Source organism: Accipiter gentilis, chromosome 12, assembly GCF_929443795.1.
Source record: "Accipiter gentilis chromosome 12, bAccGen1.1, whole genome shotgun sequence".
NCBI lineage: Eukaryota > Metazoa > Chordata > Aves > Accipitriformes > Accipitridae > Astur > Astur gentilis.
The window spans coordinates 2,212,690-2,236,464 of NC_064891.1; the positions used below are offsets into that span (position 1 = coordinate 2,212,690).

The window sequence follows — 23,775 nt, forward strand, 5'->3', positions numbered from 1 at the left end:
AGGCTATTTGACCTCACTGGGGGTGGGAAGAGGAATCTCCATCACCCCCCTAGGTTATTTTTTTATCAGCTCCCTCACTGAAGTTGCACAAAGAAGAACTGGAGCTGGGAAGCAGAGGGAGGAAACAGAAATTGTTCTTGGGGGTGGCACGTTCCTTCTCTTGTGCTGCTGGTGGTCTGAGCCCAAGGTGAACAAGTTCAAAGAGAGAAAATCGACAAAAACTGTACAGAAAGTGCTCATTTTTTTATTTCATATTCTGAGCTCACTTACTGTGGGGTCATATGCATGCTAATGATTGTTCAAGGGGGAACAGAAGTCCATGTTTGGAAGGGAAATTGGGCATGACCATCTCTTTTAGCTACATTCAAGTATTAAATCAGCCCAGCTCTAATGTCAGATAACCTAACATTTCCCTGAGGTGCCTAGAAGAACTAGAGGAAAAGGAGCAAGACCTCCCCCTTGTGCCATCAGGAGAAAAGCTTCAACTCTTACTTCAGAGATGCATGAAAATTTCCAATTAGTTTGAACCCCCACTTTTACAGAAATAGTCTAATCAGATCTTGGGTGAAATCAGACTTTTTTTTTTTGGTTTTGGCTTGAGGATTACCTGCTCCTTTTAGTGTTCCCTGAAGAAGGGCCTCCACAGCCATGTAACACCTTTGGTATTGCAAAGACCGAAAGTGTTGCCTCTGGCATGGGACCATTCTGTCAGCTCTTCTGATATATTACTTTATAGGTAAGGGAGGGAATGTTTGTTCACTCTTGAGGCTCTCCTTGAGATGCTATAATGAATAATCTTTATTCCTAGGCAGCTATATAGTGAGAAAAATAACTTCTCAGTCTAATAGTCTACACATTTCATAGGATTGATAGTAGAAATGTCTAGCCCGGTGTTAAAAAAGCATTGAAAGAAGCTGTGTTTTTAAATACTAGCACATGTCCTTGTCGTAGAAAGTAATATTTTTACTTTTAAACCTATTAATAATAGTTAATATGAATTAACTGAAATAGTTAATTGGCAGGATTGTGTTTACTCACAGCTGCTGGAAGGACAATAGATAAAAATCACCAGAAAAATTTGGAGCTTGATTTCCCACAAGGCTTGGGCTATTTGAGACTGTGGTTCCAATCTTTGATGCAAAATGAAACTTACTTGTAAAACACTCTGCAATGACAGAACTGTTCAGTATTGCACACAAGTTTGCTAATGGAAACACAGAAATATTATTATGCAGTGTCTATGTTGTGGAAGTGCTCAGTGCTCCCGGCAGGGTGGTATCTCAGCAGATCCCTGAATGAACTTCATAGTTGCCTCTATATTGCCTTAACAGATTGCCTGAAAGACTAAGTTCTAGCCCAGCTCTCTTCCAAAAGACTCAAAAGTGCATGTCAGACTTCTGTTGCCACCAGCTTGTCTGTAGCATCGCAATTCATGGGTTTATGGTATAATGGTGGTCGTACTTACAGGCATCTTGATCTCGCAGTTTAAAATGCCCCCTGCACCATAATATGTATGTGTTTCAAATACAAATGACATATTAAGTGCACTTGAAAGGTAGGACCCAGAGAAGAAACAAGAGGAAAAACATTCTAAACAAGTATACAGCACAAACTGAGTACCCTTTACCACTGCACATTCAAAAATAATTGGATAAAGCCCACTAAATAGTGCTTGTAAGAAAAATGTACAAAAAATTAATCTATAAGTCACTGATCTGTCCTCTATTTACAGTATTACCATTAATCCTTTACTTGCTTAAATTCCACTATACTAGGTTAAACACATTTAGATGCCTCATTGACACTAATGGAAATAAATAGTGACAATGTTATGAGTTGATTTGATTTTTTTTTTTTCTTTCCCCTGAGACCAATAAAGTTATAAGATGAAGAAGTGCAGATTTTATGCACTGAGTTTTTCCTCTCCCATCCCTTCTTTAACTGATTTGTTTACCTTTTACTTAATACCACTAAGCGTATGCTTCTGGAAATGTCAACAATTCTCATCCTGAGCATTTCTTAGTGTGGAAGTTGAGGAGCCAACTGTCTTGGAAATAGATTTCCATTGATTCCCCTGATGGAAGAAAGGGTTTTTAAAACTTAAAGCTGTCATAATTTGAAATCTGGGGGAGAAGTTAATAACAGGCTTTTTCAAGACGATCCACAAAAGGAATGACTTACAGGATCAAAAGACCACAAGGCCAGAAAAATGGCTGCAGGTTTTTTTCTTTTGTTTTCAAATCAGGTGTTTGCTGTATTTGAAAAATTCATGTCTTCTCTCATACACTTTTTAATTCAAATTCATTTCTTTGAAACGGTAAAGGAATGAAAGCTGTGCAAGTCTGAAAGCTGTGCAAGTCTGGGTGCAAGGATTATTTAGAAAGTTTGTATTTTCTTTTCCCTAGCAATTGTGGAACTCCAAGAAATACATGAAAGCAGAAGATGCAGTAGCTTTCACCTCTGCTCCTACTGTGTATTTAAGAGCTTCCAAACAAAAGATGTTCTAAAAGTATGGTTGTAACAAAAATGTGACAGCAAAAAGAAGGGAGTGTTTGATGGAAGGAGGGAAGAACTTTGTCAAGGTCCTTAAAAAATAAATGTTTATATGAAATGTTTATGTACATGGAAGTAGCTTGATTCCATAAATGCCTGGGAGATTTATTTTTTTTCAGACAGAATGAGCACATTCTGAAAACATATGATGGCTTGGCTATTAGCCCTTTTGAAAAGACGTGTTTATATCTACTACTAAAGTTATTTTTATATAAATATTTTAAATGTGTTGTTTTCAAGTGAGTTTACTTGTTTACCTGAAATTTGGAGTTTGATGAATTACATAGATGCCTCACTGGAGTCTTTTTGCCTATGTTAAGAGAGGAAAAAGGTCTTTCAGACTTTTTCTAGGTTTTTCTTATTTGTTTTAATAACTTTAATACATAGAAGTACATTTAGAGTCTCACAGGAGAAAACAGCATGTAAAATTTATCTCAATGAAAGAATTTAACAGGTTTATCAGTTCAGTTTTATATCCCTCATTAATTAGCTTTTATTTCTAATGCCCTTATCATTGTAATTTGGCTATACCCCAAGCCATTGTATTGAATACATTTACCAAATGAACACTTTCTTCCATCCTCTCTGTAAAAGTAACCTTGGAATTGGTTGGTTTGGGTGAGTTTGTTTTTTTTTCTTTAATGTGTGTATTAGATCAATGCTGTGTTAAGATCTCTGAAGAAGAAAGTGAAGTTGAGGTGTAGGGGATTTTTATTCACTTATTTTAGGCAAACAATTCTTACAGAACTGGTTTAGGAGAATTGCAGTCATGCCTGAAACTTTGAGGTGTGCCTCTTACTAGGATCAGCCTGCCTGCCCATACCTCTTTGATAGGTGAGATTATAAATGATGGGGTCCCAGCTGCTTTGCATCTGTATCAACTCCTCAGTGTAACCCATTATTTTTGGAAGGGACAAAGTGCAGACCCAAATAAACCATGATTTTAAACTAAATAAAGCATTCAAAGAGATCTGACTTCCCTATCCTTGTTCCTCCAGTGGCTCTTTGTTGAGCCATACAGTGGATGTTTCCATATTCAGTTATATTCTTCACAGTTAATTTATTGCAAGGGAAGCTTTTAAACAGCCGTTGTTAAAATCAGCATGAGACTAGAAATAAAACCTGCTTTTATTTTAGTTTTTTAAGAAACTATATTGTGAATAGACATTACAATTGTACTTTTACAACACTGGCACGTGCGCTATCCTTGTGTGACTAACCCATTTGATCATGGTTTCTGTCACTCTGAAGCCTTGGTTTGTTCTCCTTCACCTCCTCTTCCTCTTCTGTAACCCCTTCTTTTTTTCCTCTAGCACTCATGAATAGTGCACATCAAAAATGCCCTGTGGAAGAGGTATGTTTGACACACTGCTATGCAACTCTTGAATCAAGTATGCTTTGCCGATTTCAGCTAATGATTCTGTGATGGCACAGAAACAGCATAATTGTCAGCTTTTGCACAATAAGATTCTACCACTTCCTAAATTGCACTTGCTATGCAAAAATTTGTCCCTCGGATAATTTCCTTTTCTCTCTAAAGAAATCAAAAAGAAAATATAATGTGGCCATTGAAAAAATTATGTGAATATAAATATGGCAAAAATAGAAAAACAAAGAGATTAATCCACAAGTGATTAAACTTTAGGAAGTTTATAGCTCGGAACATTTAATTTTTTCTTTTTACATAAAGGGGGGTGAAATAGCTTCTTAGATTTTGTGTGTTAGTACTTTTCCCTTCTCTAAAACAAACAGAGACATTAAAAAAAAGATTAAAGAACACATCTCAGAAATGAGCCATCAAAGCAAAGCCAGACGTGTTTAACACTTCTTTTTGTTTTATTCATGGATTGTTTTGACTACAGACAACGAAGTTTCGACTCTAGGGTCACCGCAATGCAGAATGCAGGAATGTGTGGTGAGGAGGAAAAAAGGGGACAGGACCATCTCTCTTGGTGGTAACTTGGACATAGAGTGACTTAAACAGATTATGAAACTGCACCCGAAATCTTTTAGAAACTTCTCCTCATATTTAATACAAATAATTATTTTTTTTTTTAAACTTGGCCACTCTTAAAATCTGGAATTTATGATCAGATGCTGTATGTTCTCCATTTCATTGATAGTGGATTGGTAAGGGCTCTGCTATTATCCTCATCTTATTGATGTGACAGTATATTTTAACCTCTTCAAAACTTTTGTTTCTTTTCTTTAAATAGCTTCACGGACCTCTAGCCATAGCGAACAGCAGAGGGATAGAAGGTATGATGCTGTTTTTTATATTGCAATTAGGTGTTACTGTAAGGCTTGTTACATTGTGTCACAGTATTAGGTTTTTTTATGGATTTCTCCTCTCTTTTTTTTTTTTTTTCCTTCTTTCTATTCTTAGTGTGTTTAAAAGTAAATTAGTCTTGGAATAAAATAAAAATACTGTGATTCTTAAGCACAGGGTAGGTTAAGAGTTTGAGGAGTTTTCTCATCAACTTTTGTATGTGTCCTCAAAAAAAAATGCAACCAACCAGCAAATCTCTGTAGAACTGTTTTACTTTCCTGACATCTATTTACAGAATCACTTCACAATGAAAATAAGCACACTTTCAGGCCTCCTTCCAGTTTCTCAAAGGGTATTGAAAAAGGAGGTCACCAACCTGGATAGCTGGTGAACCGAGTCTGCCATTATTTCAGGTGTGAAGAAATTTTAGCCCCCCCCCCTCTTTTTTTTTTAAATTCTTTTTACAATAGTTTTAGAAGTTATGCTTGTGCAGGTTTTTTTGTCAGCAGACAGAGGCTTCTGTAGCAGATGCTTCATCTACTCACAAAACTCACTTCTCATAGTGTATTTTGTGAGAGACTCTAGATTGGTCAGTGGTACTCTGGGGGCCGTGGTCTGGGAAGGTGGGCCATCATCACGGCAGCTTATGCTCTAAAGCAGTCGTTACAGTGATAAAACAGGAGTAGTGCCTACGGGTTCTTAACTGTCACAGAAGTCCCTATTGTGCTAGGTGCTGCAAGTAGATAGGCCCTGTCCCAAAGGCCTCCTGAGGCTTGCTCTGCCCCACTTCAGCAAAGTGGGAGGTTTCCCTAGAGGTCTGAGGGTAGACAAGCTTTTAGGTAGCCAGCCAGAAGCAGTTTTAACTATCCTACTGTTTTCACATTGTAGCAGGCTAAGGGCAAACACATGATTAGTTCTCATTACCTGGTGAAGACTAAGACTTCTTCCATCTAATTGAGTTACACTTGTGTTTTAGTACTTTAAACATGTAAATTATTTCACTGAAGCCAGTAAACCTACTTTTTGGCTTAGGCATTTAATTAGGTCCTTTAAATGGAAGCCTAAGTGCTTGTTAGAAAGGTCAGGTAAGTTACTTTGAAATAATGGAAAAACATCTTTGGTTAAATCAAAAAGACCTGATTTTCCATGCTGAGAAAACCTTGGGTCTTTTATACTTAAAAGAACTATTTAAAATGTTTTAGGTAATTATTCCCCTTTGCCTTCATTTCCAGGCGTCCTGAAATTACAATAGTTGCTGCGGAACCCCTCCGGCCATCCTCCTGGTTTCCAGGTGCAAACCCTGTCACTCCTCATGGATTAGGATTCCCTTCTGCTTCATCTCATGCTCAGTGGAGGAGAAATGAGCATATTCCTGTTGAGGTGAGCATGAATTTACATGAGGTGTGTTTGATTTACAAAGGTAAAAAGCACGTTAAGTTAGAGAGGAACAGTTTTTGCTTGCTTAGACTTTCATCACATTGAATAAAAGACTATGACAGCGTTCTTTTCCTCTGCATATGTTAATTTAGTATTTTTAAATTTATATGCTCTTTTTTTTAAAGGATCACATCTGGACGTACATTAATATTTATCTCTCTGTTTTGTAGCTTCCACCATCATATGAGCAGGTGATAAAAGAAATCAATCAAGTGCAAGTCAATACAACAAATAACAATAATGCTGCTGCTCCTAGACATACCACTACTTCTGCAACACAAACTGACTTTCCAGAGGAACTAATCAGCCATTTGCCAGGAAGTAATGTAAAAACTAGTGTGCCTACGCACTGGGAATCTGCAGGCTATCCAGGTGAGGCTGGTTTGGATTTCTTATTGATGCAAACCTTACTCTGTCTCCTGAAGATGTTCTTTATTATTGGTCTGTGTAGCATTTAATATGAATAACAGTTAAATTTCTGTGAATTGTTACTGGTGTAAATTTCTATAAAAATCCCCTCTTCTGAAGAACTGCCGTTGCATTCATGGTCAGACTATGATTAAACCTTGAAAGTTTTGCTCGATTCAGCTATAATGGCAATTGCTTTGAGGCCAGAGGAGGTCAGATGTCCAATCAGAATAGCAGCAGTGTTACACATTCAGACTGAAAAGTGTGCAAACCAAGCTGGGGACGATACTGTACTATTCTTTGGTCTAGATGTTGCTTGCATGCCCCTCATGCTGCAAGCTAACAAGTCGTTTTGAACTCACAATGTGCATATACCACGCATTTTAGCAATCTTCGGCTTCTTCCTAGAGATTGTATATTTTTTTCATTCATCTTTTTAGAAAGAGAACTGCAGTTTCACAAGCAGCAGTAAGTTCTGAATGAAAACCATCATGTTTACCATTCCAATGGCTGACAAAAAATAACATAAATAAAGTGTTCTGGAATAGGTAACTCAAACCTTTTCTTTTCTGTTAGCAGGGCAGAGTCCTCTTAAACCTCCTAGGCCTTCTGCATCTCTCCTGAATAGGTGTCTTTCAGAAAATGAGAATCCCTTAATAGTTTTTGAAGTGTCTGAAGGTCAGAGGTGCCAAGAAAATCCCAGTGCTGTGATACGTCCTGTGCCAAAGCCAAGATCAAGAAGCAATCTCAGACCTGTGGTCAAAAATACTGAAAGTAAGGTAGACAATGGAGAAGTGAACCAGTCTACCACGAAAAGGCAGCAACCTCCAGTTCAGCAGTCACCTCTGTTAGATGATAGTTTACTAGACAATCACTTGGCGATGGACAGCATGAGTACAGAAAAGAGCCAAAATAGTATTGTTTCAAGGATCAAAGTTTTTGAATCCCAAGGAACTAATGATACCTCAGGATTATCAAAAAAGCCAGAAATTGCCCCTCGTTCATTCACCCCAAGACCTGTTACTGCAAAGAAGCCAGTAGTTGCTCCAAAGCCAGGGGTAAGCAGAATTTCAGGAGACTGGGATGCATGGACAGAAAGCAAATCAACACCTTCCAAGGAATTGCAGCCTCAACCTGAAGTAGTTGGGAGCAGTGTTGTAACCAAACCTGAGCTGCCAAAGAAGCCAAAACCTGGCCTTGTTAAAAGTAGTAGTAGTGATTTTCTTGATGTAAGGAGTGGATCAGTTGCAGAGAACAGCAATGGACAAAAGAAATTTCCCGTTCCTGCTCCAAGGCCTCTCGTTCCTAAAAAGTTACGTTACGCAGAAAATCCTGCCCTTTCTTTGGCCACACTAAAACCGATTGCTGCTCCCCCACGGGCTTCTGTACCTGCCCAAGAAAAAGTTTTCAAGTCTCTAGGGGAATTGTCACCTGCAGCCAACTCTTTAGCACCTGCTTTGCAAAATAAACTAGATGTGGAAAGAGATCTGATCAGTTTTGATGATGACGTTTTGCCTGTAAGTCCAGCTTGTGTAGTTAAAGATAGCATCAGTTCTGAAGCAGCAGCAGGTAAGAAGAAATTTTTTTAAACTGTCCCTGTGGTTACTCTTTGCAGGTGTATGAGCCTGTGTGAGTTATGTCTACCTGTCTTGGCGGGGTTTATGTGTGTATATGAAATTCTTGGTTTTCTATTATGTCAAGATTGCTATGAAATTACTTGGATTTTGAGACTCGGGAGGTTTCAAGGCTATATAAATCTCAGAACTTGCCTGCTGGATTTATTACGTGATTACTAAAATAATGATAAAAGACTTGATGTTATACGCTAGATGTCATCTCCAGAATGTATCATAATTCTCTCTGGGGAACTTGGGACATCTTATCTCTCACCATCTAATCTAATTTATTTGAGTGCCTGAAGTTCTGTAGTGGAAACCTAGTCATCTAGAGAAGCAGCAATGTTTGTTACATTTATGGAAACTTGTGATCAAACATACTGGTATACTCTGTCCATCTCACCAGTGCCTAATTGTCTCTTTCCTGTCTTTGTGGCTTGTCTTGTCTTGTCTTGTTATGCAACTATGTGCTTGTTATGCAACTTCAATTTTTTCTAATAAGTGAAAATAATTATTTTGTATGGACAGATTAATTACTACAGCTACATCCCTTTCATAACCTTGTTTGATTCCATTAAGCACTTGGGGTCGATTTTTTTTAATGCTGTTTTAGTTAAAGACACAGGAGGGTGTTGGGCTGTCATTAAATTTTATAGCAATAGGTTTTTCTCTCTTAATATTCAGGTATGTTCTGATTTAGCTTATCAGCCCCATTGCAATCCAGAGAGAGTTCTGCTTTAAAACAGATGGTGTGTGTCATACAAAATGTTTGTTCTAGGGACTATGATTTTTAATTTTTTTTTTTAACCTCATTTGTCATTAAACATCTCAGCTTTCTGAAAAGAGAAGCATAGATACTGTGTAGCTGTCACAGTAAATCGATATTAATGATTGTTAACAAATGCGATTTCTTCACAGTCTGTGGATTATATAATCAGATGAATTTCTGATTTTTTATTGTTTCTCCTCTCTATTGGCATAAAAACCCCAAGGCAGATGTAGAAAGTCCCTTAAAGCCCTAAACTGCCAACATCAGCATGTATGGACATACAGATCTCAGGGGAGCTTAATGAAAGCAGTGAAATAAGGCAGCAGAAGATCCTGTAGGGAGAGGTGATTAGCTCAACATGGATACAAGTCCATTTTTTCTTGGACTGACAGATTCCAGGAACACTACAGAAGCTGTACCAAGCCTGGAAGGAGGCAGGAGTACAGGGTGACTGGAGAGGTGTTTCATACTTACATCAAGGAAGTGTATGACTGATGGTGTCTAGCTGGGAACAGTCACTGTTATCACATCTGGGGACTGGAGTCGTGGAACAGCCACTGTGGATGTGATAGTTTTAGAAGAAAGTTAGAAGCGTGAGGGAAGACTCTTGCTTTCTGTGCATTTAGGATAAATCTTTTGTAGTTTCAATAATTTTATTTTGATTAATACATGCAACAAAGAGAAGGAAAAAGTAACCGTTCTAAGTAGTAGGCAAGAAAAGAGAATACTTAAATTTTGACAGTGCGTGAAAAGGAAAATGTTTTGGCTGTGTATGCTAAAAGACTGCCTTTCCCCCAACCCGAAAAAATTAAGTAACCTTAATTTTTCTGTTAAATCAGAGGTTGAGTGATCCCAAATGAAAATCACCTGAAAAAATAGCTTTCATGATAAAGTGGTAAGAATGTCAGTCTTCATCTTTCTGGTTGGTGTCCTAGGTGTTATTCTTGATTTAATTAAGAAAAAAATACTTACCATTCTCATGGTCAACAAAAGAATTATTCAGATGATAGCTTCCTGATTTCTTGAGTCACCTGTCCATGATGTTATTCATTCAATAAAATGGCATCTTTGCTGCAACCCCTTCTTACCTAGTAAAGAGAAAAAGGTCTGACAGCATTATCACTTTATTACACTGTAAAATTAGGATTCATTCCAGATTTTTGCAGGCATTTGTGAGCTCAAGATCATATCCTGTACTCTTTATTACTAATCCAGCACTATGTCTTGACAAAGCATCCACAAGAAGAACACTGGCTTTCTGAAAAATGAGGCAACACGGAGCACCAACACTAGCTATTTCTCATGTTCCCATAGGAACATCTTAGGATTTGCAAGATGAATCCACAGTAAAATGTTTTGTAAAGGCAGGAAGAGAAGCTCTAATCTTGGTCCCATTTCCCCAGACCTTTGCATTTCTTACATATTTGTCACTGTCATTACTTAGCAAAATGACATCGCTCCGCTTGTTGTTATGGCAACCCTAGGAAAGGAAGAAGGCTTTTATGCAGTGGTGTTTGAAACTAAGCACCAACAGCTTGTTTGTCAAAGAATAGTGTTACATCACAGATTATAGTGTTCACAAAAGTTAATTTTTTTCTGATAACAGGACAAATGCGTCTGGTACTTAGACTAATGTAAATAGAACTGGACAGATCGATCACTGCTGCTGCTAATGCCTGATGCAACAGTAAGAAGGTGAAGTGTTCAGTTGATGATGAGGCAGGCGCAGAAGTTGAAGTGAGCATATGAACGAAAAGGTGAAACAGGCCAAACAAATGCAGAATCTCCACAGCAATTTAGTTGACTGACATAAGATGCCAGCTTCCTCTAACAGAATGCTACCATCTCCACAGTAGTGAAACATATTTGAATATTATCTATGTGCTAAGATCAACAGTGTTGGCAACAAACCAGTTTATAGTTTCACCAGTTTAACTGTCAGTGTTTAACTGGTAGTTTAACTACCAAAGCTAGCTGGATGATGTTCTTTCAAGTTTACCTCAGGCAGTCCCATGGGTTTCATCAGTGTTTGACAGCATCTCCAACAGCACAGTTTTCAGTAGAGTGAACTTGCTCTTACTCAAACATTAATAATTTTATCTTTGTCCAACCTATATGGAGGGGGGGAACCGTTCTGGTACAAATAAAGACTCTGGGTACCAAGATCCCTTTCAAAGGTTTCAGCATCTACTCTGTCAATTGAAGTCTGTGGGACCTTTGGAAGCTCTACAGCTCTGAGATTCAGAGGTGAACTGTGGCAGTACCTTGCATCCAACTCGTGCCTCTGATGCTGGCCCAAGGGAAGTGTCAGCAAGGAGAAGTCAGGAATGACAAATATGTAGAACTGCTCCTTTCATCAGCAGCCAAAATTGATGCCAGTTTTAAGTGCCATAATTTTGGACTCAAAGGCTAGAGATAATGTTCAAAGCCATTTGTATCCTAATGAAACTACTCCTGTTCAAGTCCATCATTTAGAATATGAAAGCATCTGTTTGGGACTCTAGATCTTGAGGTGCTAATGCCTTGATGACAGTTGTGATATTTTGGATCATCTGGAGTATTTTTACAATTTCTCTTATAGCTGATAACAGGGATTTGTGCAGTTCCTGAAGGTTAAAAGTTTTGGTAATCTGTTAGGTGGGCTTTCTTCTCACTAATCCATTTTTAAAAAGGCTTGAAAATGAAATCCTAGTGCAAGTTAAACTGAGTGTAAATTCCATGGCTTCAGAAGATCCATGATTTTACCCATAACTTATATTAATCGTTATGTTAAAGCAGGTAGTGTGCCTGCTTGCTAAATATTCTAAGAATGTATGTTTTGGACAAAGAAAGAGAGGTAACAGTGCATTTAAAGCACACATTTAAATTTAAACCTGGAGGTGATCTTGCTAGAATGTTTTCATTCCTTTTTGCATGTGGAGAGTAATTCTTCTCTCTCATCTGTCTCTCTAAAACAGCATATAATTTACTGATTACTCTATGCCTGATATACCAGAACTCAATTTAAACCAAATTCTTAGAAAAGTAGTTCAGAGAGCACCTTACCTTACCAGCAGGAGACAGCTCTTCATCATATTAGTGTATTTCAGTTCTAACAGTAATACTGCTGCATTTCTTAATTGTTTTATCTATCTAGCTGTCTATCTATCTACTTCATCACAGTATAAAAGTTCATTTCTGCCTGTATGGTGAAAAAAACACCAACCAAACTAATGCTGCTATCCATTTATATGTATTGTTCCTTCTTGTGGCATGAACGGTAGAGTTTGGATGACATTGTCAATTCAGAAAAATTGCTGCTTGAACTCCAAATTTGTCTGCTGTGGGGATGTTGACCAGCTGCTTGTTTTTAATGGAAGGAAAAGAAGGAAAAGAAAAAAAGAACTGAGATATTTCTAACTGGTAGATTAGTCCAGACATATCTTCAAAATAATGCAGCTTTTCTTAGGGTTCTGCAGTGTTACTTCTGATGACTCTTTGTGCTGGTTTTGGCTGGAATAATTGTCTTCATAGTAGCTGGTACGGGGCTATATTTTGGATTTGTGCTGAAAATAGCGTTGATAATGCTGAGATGTTTTAGCTGTTGCTGAGCAGTGCTCACACAGAGCCAAGGCCTTTTCTGCTTCTCCCCCCACCCCACCAGCGAGGAGGCTGGGGGGCGGGGGGGGGGGGGGGAACAGAAGAAGTTGGGAGGGGACACAGCTGGGACAGCTGACCCCGACTGACCCAAGGGTTGTCCCAGACCACACGACGTCATGCTCAGCAGATAAAGCTAGGAAGAAGAAGGAATGGAGGGACATTTGGAACGATGGCATTCGCCTTCCCAAGTAACAGTTACATGTGATGGAGCCCTGCTTTCCTGGAGATGGCTGAACACCTGCCTGCCGATGGGAAGTGGTGAATTAATTTCTTGTTTTGCTTTGCTTTGCTTGTGTGCGTGGCTTTTGCTTTACTTATTAAACTGTCTTTATCTCAACCCACGAGTTTTTGCACTTTCACCCTTCCGATTCTCTACCTCATCCCTCTGGGGGAGAGTGAGCGAGCAGCTGTGTGGGGCTTAGCTGCCAGCTGGGGTTAAACCACAACACTCTTGTGGTTATTTTAAAGTTACCTGTCTCCTTTTTTACTTACTGCCAAAAGTATCATCCCCAGAAAAGAGCGAGCTGTCTCATCCATTTTAATCTGCTATTTGGCTTAAACCCCTGACAAAACCAGATTTACCTGAAGACTTGCTATTGTGGGGTGGAGTAGTGGAGGTATGGGTCTGTGTTGTGTCCTGTTGGGTTTTGCTGCAAGGTTGGCAATCTCCAGCAGAAGTGGTAACAAGCATCCATTAACTCTTCACAGGCTACAGATGTTTGCTTAGTAAACATAAATTGGAGCCTTCAAGGAGCTTGGAAGTGACTCCACTGTTACCACAGGAGAGGGCCTTATATCTAGTTTCAGGAAACAAATAAGGTTTTTAAATCATAGCTATGTAGTAGATGAGGAGCCCTTTAGGTTGTCAAATGCAAATGAATTTGCTTTTGAGTTCCATGTCTATAGATGCTGTTAAGTGGTAACACACAAATAATAATGTTCTTAATAATAATTGTCTTCTCAGATGATTAAATCTGTTTAGTTTACAGTAACACTTAAAATGCAGATATCTTTTGATTGGAAAGATTATCAAAGAACAACAAAATGCTTATTTAAAAGAAGTGTTTATAAATAGAACTATTGTTTTCCTTTGCTGAAAGCATGTGAGATTCTTGTAACAGGGTAGATAGGTATTTTAAACAACATTCCTTTGTCCTTCACGTTTTCATTAAAAGGATTTTGTATGCCCTATTGTTTTCCATCATCAATCCGCTGCTTTGGAGATTTCCAGCTTGCCTGTTTTGGGGCACTTCAATCTCTTGCCAGTGAACAAGCATTCATTCACCTGACAAGAATGGACAAGGCTGTGTTTCTTAATCTCCAGCGTAATTTGGGGTTTGTTTTTTTTGTCACCCACTGTATGTCCAAATACCCTCCAGCATCCAATTTTTGAAGTTAGACCACGTTATGCAACCAATTTCTAACAACATGACCTCATGGCTGACCTGTTCTGGGCAGGAGGTTGGATTAAAGACCTCCTAAAGGCTCTTGCAACCTGAACTATCCTAGTCTTACTTGAACTAGCAAAATAGATTAATGATGTAGGAATAGCCTCCAAACTCTCACATAATAGCTCGTGCTGGTCTAAGCAGTCCTTTTGTGCCAGAGGCAGTGTAATTACTATCACCTTTACTAGTGTGGGTAAACTAGCAATGAACCAAACGGTTGTGCTTTCAGATACCTACAGATAGTAATTGTGGGTATTCCTGCAGTTTGAGAGAGAAGTGGTGAAAGCTCAGAAAAGGTCCATTTATATCTGTCTCTGTGTACAATGTAGCACTGTAGTTTTCCACCCCACAAATGCTTGTATTGCCATTGTTACAATAGCCCAAGAAATTTTGCTATTCTAGATTTTATTTCATCTGCTCTTCAGCTTTCTAACGGTGTAGATGAGATATTTCACTGCTCAGTTAAGGACATCTTGCATTTTCAACAAGTACATTTAGTTTGGATCTTCTGCTGCATCTCTCAGCGATTTTTTTCCTATACTTTCCAGACAATATCACACTCTACATAATTGTTTGACTTGTGGACTTCTGTCATATTGATGGCTAGGCTTCTTCTGCAAACTTCACATGTGCCCTGTAAACATCATTCATTCTTTGGATTGGACTCGTTCCTCAAAAATGGTGATCACTGGCCTTGAGTTGCCTTACTTGTTGTGGTGATCCATCAGATGCCAGCAGTGAACAGGGAGCAACGCCTGAAACCTATGCAAGTAGTTCACTACATTTACTGCTACCCAGAGCAGAGAAAATGTTGCTGGATAAATTCTTCCTGTCCTGAAGTCTTTGCACAACTATTTTTAAGAAGTCTTGTTAATCTGTGAGACATTTGAAGTTTCTGGTTTGGCATCTGGACATAATATTTCTGGGAGGAAAAATAATCCTCAAGACTAAACTTTCTGAAATTACTGTGTGCTTGCTCTGGTGTTGTGTGCTTTTGATAAAACAGCATAAGCAGATGTAGAAATAAAACTAATGCTTTGGCAACTGCACTGGAAAAGCTACTTATATGTAAAGGTTGTAATATAGAAGAGATTTTTACCAGCCCACTCAAGTACCTGTTTGACTAAATGTGCCATATCAGGTAAAGCAAATCTCCTTGGCCTGATGAACTATATAATTCTTTGAATGAAGCAGGACTACACAGTCCGTTTATAGCCTCTACCAAAATAACTGAGGTAGTCATGAAAAACCTCTTTGTAGATGGGGGAGAAAGAAATCTTAGAACATTGTGGTAGCAGATTTGCTTATCTCTTCTCCAATTTTAAGCCTGAAGCCAACTGAGTCTACTCCTGAATACTGTATTCCTTTTATTTGAGTGACCTGGTCTACTCTCCTAGTGTTAGGAGAATGCTGGGAAGCCTGAGTTTCACCGGTGCTTACTTTCAGGTTATGTGCAGATTGCATCCTGAAAGAGCCTGCATCCCATTCTCTTTCTTTTTTTTTCCTTTTTCTGTTTTGATTTCCCATTCTGTTAAAAGATATGGTCGTGACCAGATCATTGCAATTTTCCATGCAGAGGGAGCTGCAAATTGCATATTTTGAGAAAGGTGGTGTAGTCTATATTATTCTCTCTGGACCATTTCTAAGAACAGTGAACTGTTAATTTTGTTGATGAAAAATACTGCGGAAAACTGAGATTGGGAAAATCACTGGTGCTGGAATTTAGGTACGATACCTGTCTAATATGTCTATTTTTAGTTGTAAATAGGTTGAGATTTAGAATGTCTGAGTGAACATCAGACTTCTGGTTGTCGCATTTCACAGTGTTTCTTGAGCATGGACCCCATTCCTCTGTCAGGTTTCCATTGAATCTCCAGCTGTATTACTAGGAGGGGCCTGTTGTTGAAAAACTTCATCGAAGTATGGGTTAAGTGTGCTTCCACAAACACCAGAGTGGTTTCATGGGGCTAGGTTTTAATAAAACCATTTGTTGGTGAGGCTTGGCTCTGTTCTCTGTTCCTGGAAGACCTCAATAACAGTACTGTTGTGTGTGAGGAGAATGTGCAAGCCTTGTCTTTAACAGCTGATTTAGTTTTTTTTAATTAAACATTGAAAGTAGACACAGTTGCATACTTCTGTGGTGGCAAGTGTTGTAATGTCAGCATCAACAACTTTCGTACTATGTTGTTCTCATGTACTGAGAGTAGTTCTTGCAGGACTGAGCATCTTCACAGCAGATACTTCTATGCTGTGCTTTTAGCTTTCCACATCTGATTTGTTTGGAGATTCCCCTTTATTGCTGCTGAGGTATCTGTTACCCTCTTACTACCACTTACTGAAAGACTACCAATAAATATTTCAGAAAGATACCCATCTGTCCTGCTCACATGGGCAAAACCTAGGGTTCATTCTGTAACCTTCTAATTTTTTATTTTAAACAAGGGTGGTAAATGAGAGTGGGGAAAATGAGCTGCCTCTCCTAAACTGGTAAAAGAAAGAGATGATACATGGTATATTTGAATACACAGTTTTCATTTGTCTTTCCTGCAAACCAGCGCAGTAATACATGTTATCACATAAACCTTTGAAACAGAAGCTGTAGCAAAGGGAGAAGACTAAGGAAGACACGGGCTTTAAGCATCATTGTAAAAGTTTAATAAAAAAATAATCAATAGAAATCTGTGGATATATGTTATGAAAAATGTCTTGCAGATTAATTTCCTTGAGCTGAGAAGCTTTAAATGAGTACATTAACAATTCTGTTTTCACACCCCCGTGAATTATGCTCAAGCGATGCCCAATTGTTGTTAAACAACATAAAAATTTGATATGCTGTCAGTCCCATTGCACAAAGCAGCACAGTCGTTTACTCAGCCAATTTCTGCTGCACACCCAACACTGGGGAATGGAATAACACAAACAAGGTAATAAGTTTTAAACTAATTATGAGGTGACAACAGTATAATTGAACATAAGATAATGAGTAGAAAACTAAGGTTCATCGAATGGTTTTCTCAGCCTTAAAAATGACTTTTCTCAGACTTAAAAATTACTTCTCAGATTTAATGATTTAGAGACCTCTGCCCACTGTTGAATGGTCAAGAAAACCATTTTTATGCATAGCAGTCATTAACAGCTGACAAGCAGTAATTTTGTACAATTTTAAATCTCCCATAAATTTACAACAGTACAGATCTGTGATTATTTTGGGGGTTTAGAACCTTTCTACTTGTTGTCACAATGTATATATTTTTATAAGATGGAGGCTTTGGAAAATTGTTTCCTTGTTGTTCATGCAGAACTTCCTTAACCTCTGCAGAACCTTACCTTGAGAGATGCTCCACATGCAGGTGTGTTCCCTATGTTCCTGCTGTGTCAAGGAGCCTATGACTTAGCCCTGCTCACCTTTCCTTTGCTCGCCTTGTGTCTCCAGCTTCCCAATGGGCCAGTGCAGCTTTAAGGCCTCACTGCCCTGCTGCCTCGTCAGGGTCACTCCTCAAATCTGTCGCAGAGTTGTCAGATAACTGAAAGGTCACTCTGAACACCAGCATAAGAGTGAAGATAAATCTTCTGTTTTGAATGCAATTCAAATGTTAGCATTCTAGCTAGCAGGCATAGGTATAAAGGAATAAAAGAAAATTTTAACTACAGGCTTGCTCTAAGAGTGGGATTTTTGTTTCTTGTAATGACCGTACTGCCAGAATGCTTGCACCTGTCTTGTGGTCTGTGTTTTCAAGTCCCCTACAAAAAACGTTGCTACGATAAAGCTTTCATTGAAGAGACCTAAACATTTTACTGACGTGCTAATCCATAACTTAAACAAGATGTTAGTTTTACCCTTACCTTCTAAAACATTGTGGGTTGCCTGTGTCTAGTTTCTGTATGCGCCGGTGTCTTTGGGCACAACGTGATGGAGCCATCTTCTGTCTAGATGGTAACAGAGCTTAGTTTTAACTATAGCCTGTATACCTTTAGCTGTAGACAAATTGTTGGCCTGTGATGATCCTTTCTACCTGAAGTGTACGCTCAAAGCTGTTCCACAAGCAGCCTGACAGAAGGAATTGATGTGCTTTGATTCACGATTAAACTGTGACATGAAGGTACCCAGGCAGATTTCTGGGGAGCCTGTAGGCAGGTAGATCTCTTGACGGTGGGAGAGACCACGGCACGAACCCCCATGGCACACCTGTATGTGGTGGATACGCCAGCGAAGACAGCCTTAAGCAAGGACCTAGTGGGAGGTGGACATCTGAGCAGGGGTGAGGTGCGTGGGCCTTGCGGCATGTTGTCCCTGCTGTTGCTACAGCTGCGCACTGGCAGCGGGAGCTGGGGGTACAGACAGAGGGGGCTGCTGGCAGCAGGCAGATGTGCCTGGCAAGGAGGAGCGGCAGCAGAGGCTGGGGTAGCTGTGACCGCCAAATCATGTGCATGCGGAAGGGCAGTCCATTACACTGTAATTTGGCAGCCCAGTATTACCCAGTGTTTTCTCTCTCTGAAATGACTTTGGACCTGGTTTTGTACTTGGTCTTCTTCCCCTCTCTCTAAAAATGCCAAGGCTTTTTTAATTAAAATGCTAAAAGGTTTTTAATGAGGTTGTTCACAAATAAATACTGTATTTCTGGATTTTTCTTAAATCCTATGTATATTCCTAGACACAGATTTCTAGTGTCTTGATAATCATAGAATCAGAGTGGTTTGGGTTGGAAGGGACCTTAAAGATCATCTAGTTCCAACACCCCTGCCATGGGCAGGGACACCTTCCACTAGACCAGGCTGCTCAAAGTCTCATCCAGCCTGGCCTGGAACACTGCCAGGGATGGGGTATCCACAACTTCTCTGGGTAGCCTGTTCCAGTGCCTCACCACCCTCACAGTAAAGAATTTCTTCCTTACATCCAGTCTAAATCTACCCTCTTTCAGTGTAAAGCCATTACCTCTTGTCCTATCACTACATGCCCTTGTAAAAAGTCCCTCTCCAGCTTTCCTGTAGGTCCCCTTTAGGTACTGGAAGGCTGCTATAAAGTCTTCCGGAGCCTTCTCTTCTCCAGGCTGAACAACCCCAACTCTCTCAGCCTGTCTTCATAGGAGGAGTGTTCCATTCCTCTGATCATCTTCATGGTCCTTCTCTGGACGCGCTCCAACAGGTCCATGTCCTTCTTATGTTGGGACCCCAGAATGCAGTATTCCAGGTGGGGTGTCACAAGAGCGGAGTAGAGGGGCAGAATCCCCTCCCTCGACCTGCTGGTCATGCTTCTTTTGGTGCAGCCCAGGATACGGTTGGCTTTCTGGGCTGCGAGCGCACATTGCCGGGTCGTGCTGAACTTCTTGTTAACCAACACTCCCAAGTCCTCCTCAGGGCTGCTCTCAATCCATTCTCCACACAGCCTGTATTTGGGCTTGGGACTGCCCTGACCCATGTGCAGGACCTTGCACTTGGCCTTGCTGAACTTCATGAGGTTCGCATGGGCCCACCTCTCGAGCCTGTCAAGGTCCCTCTGGATGGCATCCCTTCCCTCCAGTGTGTCGACCGCACCGCACAGCTTGGTGTCATTGGCAAACTCGCTGAGGTGCACTCAATCCCACTGTCCATGTTGCCGACAAAGATGTTAAACAGCGCTGGTCCCAATACTGACACCTGAGGAACACCACTCATCACTGGTCTCCACTTGGACATTGAGCCATTGACTGCAACTCTTTGAATGCGACCATCCAGCCAATTCCTTATCCACCAAGTGGTCCATCCATCAAATCCATCTCTCTCCAATTTAGAGACAAGGATGTCATGTGGAACAGTGTCAAATGCTTTGCACTGCATTGTGTTATACTGTCCAAAATTATCTGTAAGAAATCATGACTTCATATTACATAATTTTTTAAATTGTTTTTTATAAGTGTTGAAAATAAAATTTTATCAAATACAGGGCTTCCAACTTTGTCAGAAAGTGTGGCAATAGTTTTGGGAAAGGGTATGTTTTTATAAAAAGTCCTGAAGAATTTAAAGACATGCCCAGAATACTTCCTCTCTGAGACTCTGACACTCCATAAATAACATCTCATTGAGCTACACATCTAAAAAGGCCACCAGAGGAGATCAAACTTGGTTGTTGGGGCTATGAATATATGTCATAGAGAATTTATTGTCCAGAGTTCTTCTCCAGTTTGCACTTTACACATTCATGATACCGTTAAGTGTTGCCATTTTACTGCAGTTTTTGGTAATGTCAGAGAAAAAGGTAGCAGTTGTTAACAACAGAGAAGTGGTATAAATGAAGTATTGCTCTTTGGCATGAAGGTGTACTTGAGAAAGAACCCATTGATTTGGATTTTATTTACGTACAAGTATTTTTACAGCTGCTTTCTACATGCGCATATGTTCCCATGCCTATTAATAAGAGACCAGTGCTTAAGTTTATGAAGCATAGAAAACATTGCTCCTGTCTTACTGATGGAATGATCGGACAGGCTTGTAGAGGAATGAGTGATACAGGCAGGGGCAGAGCTCAGGCACGACTCCCAGTACTTGGTCTGAACCAGTCTCCCCCATGACACCAGGTTTACAATCAACAAAATGATGCAGAATCTTCCAGGGAATTAGTTGTTCTACAGCAAAGACATTTTGTAATCAGTAATACTTAAATGCTTTGCATTAGTTTTGTTTTGGTTTGTTTCTATAGGCATTTTATCTGCTGCAGTGCTGATTCTTCAGCTTTAGCAAGATTTTATTGATTAAAACTTTTTAGCAAATGTGTTCGCAGCTATGTCTGCATATTGGAGTGGAGCAACTGCTTTGAAAACATTTCCCTAAAGCCATCCTGATTTCAGGTCCCTATTACCAAGCAATGCAGTTCCTTTTGTTCTGTGGCTTATATAATCCCAGAAGGCATCTGGAGCATGTTTATGTTAACTATCAATGCAGATATACAGAAAAGACATGTTATTTACAAAGAGCTGAGTATGCTATTTGCATCAACCTAATTTTTTTTTTTTTATTACTTTCTTGGGTGTGAAATATGAATGTCCTTAATAATGAAAGCAATACGCAGCGAGATGTGTGTTCAGCAAATAAATATTAAATATGTTGTGTGGTTTTTTTCCTTTTAGATCCATTTCAGTTCCTCACCAAAATTGAACCTGCAAAGGAACAGACAGCTCAACCAGCTTTAGCCCGGAAACCCACTGTGATCCGAATCCCAGCTAAACCCGGGAAATGTAAGTTCTTCTCCCAAATTGTCTGAGAAGTCTCTGTCAGAAAATAATCTTAATTGGGACTTACTATCTACAAATTGAGTTGCTGTTTACTAGCTATATTAGCTGCCAAAGGAATCCCGTGATACAGTTTGACAAGATAGAGGAGCCAACATAAGGGCTGTGGTGGGAGGGAGAAATAGCTGGGAGTCATGTTCCCCTCTCCCTGCCTCCCAGCTACCTCGTCTGGCTCCCTCCCTTGTGCTGAGTTTGATGTCCCTCAAACCTTATGGAGCTAATGCGTATCAGAGGTGAAACTGGTTGTATGTGGGGATATAAAGGCTGGCAGGGAAGAGCTGGAGGAGACCTTTCAGCAGAAGCATTAAATGCTGCTCCCGAGCTTCCTGGGAGCAGGACCCCCACTTGTCAAAGGAACAACATTAGTGTATTAAACTTTGCTTCAAACACAGCTTAGTTGGGATGTAAGCATAGTTTTCACAGATTACATCGAAAAGTTCGCTTGACCTTTGTTAGATTTGAAATCTGTAGCCGTTTAAGCAAGTGTTTTGGTAGCAGTTGAGGGAATGAAAAAGGCCTGTGAGAACTTGGATGCAAAAACCTGATGTGTTCAACTTTGTGTCAAGGTCTAGATTATAGTTTTCTGACAGTTACTGTATCCCTAATGCCTTCCACCTCTAATCCTTCACAGCTTTACAAATGACACTGACAGTACCTCAGAGTGGAAATTTATCAGAGCGCCACAAGGTCTTTGTGTTGATCTTTGTATGCTGGAGTGCATACTTGCTTCTGTTTAGCCTTATGGTTTATCCTCAAAGCTTAGGGAGAAATGTCACAAGATAGCTCTTAAAATTTGTATTTCAAAATCATGTTTTACTGCATTGAGTAGGCATAAAGCCAACTTGTAGCAACTAGATGTCCAGGTGGCTTTTCTCCTAAGATTTTCTCTCATTATTTCCCGAGTTCCCTTTTCCTCCCACCACCCCCCCAGTGGTAAAATAGTAGGCTTTCTTTTCCTCTGCATATGTGAGAAATGCAGTAGAAATGATTAAAAATGCAGGGAAGACTGAAGGTAAAGCTATGAGAAGAAGTCTTTCTGTTAATACCTGATCATAAATAAAAGGTTTTTTTCAGTTGGAAGACTATGTTTACAAACTACTGTAAAGAACCCAAGACGTAATTTTTCTCTACAAAGGAAATTGTAATTTCCATTAAAAAAAAAGAGGCCTGACAATTTATTATTTTTTTTCCTGATCTGGATTCTCTTTTGAACTTTTAGATAACTGGTCCCTTGCTGCTCTCTAGTGGTAATTGAACTTTCCACAGGAGACTGCCAGTCACTGTATTTGACTACGATTGTCAGGGGGGTTTAAAGGACTGCTTTATGGGAGGCTGTGGCTGGAAGATTAATGGGATGTGGAGAAACAGAAGCAGATTCCAAGAAAGCAGAGTAGCCTGTTGTCAGATAGGAGCTGCTGCAGACATGTAAATTGTTAAAAGATAAAAAATGAGAGAAGTACAACTGGGCCAAGGTATAACATGGATATAGCAGGATTTACCTTGTAAGAGGGCCACATAATCTGAGTACAAGGGGTCTTTCACCATCGTGGGCATGGAGGGAGATTAATTTTGTCAGGAATCAGCACAAACCAAAAAGAAAACCCCCAATAAACAAACAAACACCCCATCCCCCAGCACTACCAAAAAGGAGACAGAGCTGGATGCTTAAGAATTTGAACTCCAGTAAAGCACTCATTTAGCATTAGCATTTTTGTCAAGATGTGATTAGAAAGGAAGTATTAAACTTCCACTTCAGTTATTACACTTAGAAATCACTGAGAATAACACCTGCCTTCTAGTTCTTGGGGTTTTTTTAAATTCTTTTATTTCCTTTAATTTTGTCTTATAAAGAGTAAAGGCGAGGAAATTAGGCCATCTGTGTGCGTATCAAGATTTGAAGTGGTGTGAATAAATAAATCTCTTGTGCTTTTTATATATCAGTAAGGTATGATAAGAGAATATTTCTCCTGCAATTACTGTCAGGTATTTTTTTTACTTCTCATCCATCATACTAGCTTAGAAGAGTGATGAACTTCGCTAACTTTTTTTCCCCGTGCTTGGTCACTGCCAACACGGTAACTGTGACCTTCTCCTAGGAATAAGGGATTTATCCTTGAACTGATCCATTTTAAACATCACATCAGTGTTTTAGACCATAGTAATGCAACTGAGGTGTTAAAAACAAACAACACTTCTCCTTCATATGTGTCCTTTCTTTGCTGAGAGTACTTTTCATGAAATGAGCAACTTAAAGTTTTCATTTGGATAGAATCTCTCCTCTTTTTTATCATCAGTCTATAAACGTCCAGACTGTCTACACATGTTTTTACGTAACTCCAAGACTGGCTGGACTTCAGAAGAGCTTAAGTGTCTG

General features: G+C 39.5%; 1 protein-coding gene across 4 annotated transcripts in view; it reads left to right on the plus strand.

Moving 5' to 3' along the window:
* The window catches only part of SH3D19 (SH3 domain containing 19), a 93,238-nt gene that overhangs the window by 49,213 nt on the left and 20,250 nt on the right, over positions 1-23,775 (plus strand). For 2 of the 4 annotated variants that reach the window (XM_049814552.1, XM_049814551.1), the window contains 6 exons: positions 3,867-3,907; positions 4,770-4,812; positions 6,055-6,202; positions 6,430-6,631; positions 7,244-8,236; positions 21,240-21,347. In XM_049814552.1, coding sequence (XP_049670509.1) covers positions 3,892-3,907; positions 4,770-4,812; positions 6,055-6,202; positions 6,430-6,631; positions 7,244-8,236; positions 21,240-21,347 — 1,510 coding nt within the window. In that variant the 5' untranslated portion in view covers positions 3,867-3,891. The remainder of the gene's footprint in view (positions 1-3,866; positions 3,908-4,769; positions 4,813-6,054; positions 6,203-6,429; positions 6,632-7,243; positions 8,237-21,239; positions 21,348-23,775) is intronic. The other 2 variants (XM_049814549.1, XM_049814550.1) reach the window with 2 other exon arrangements.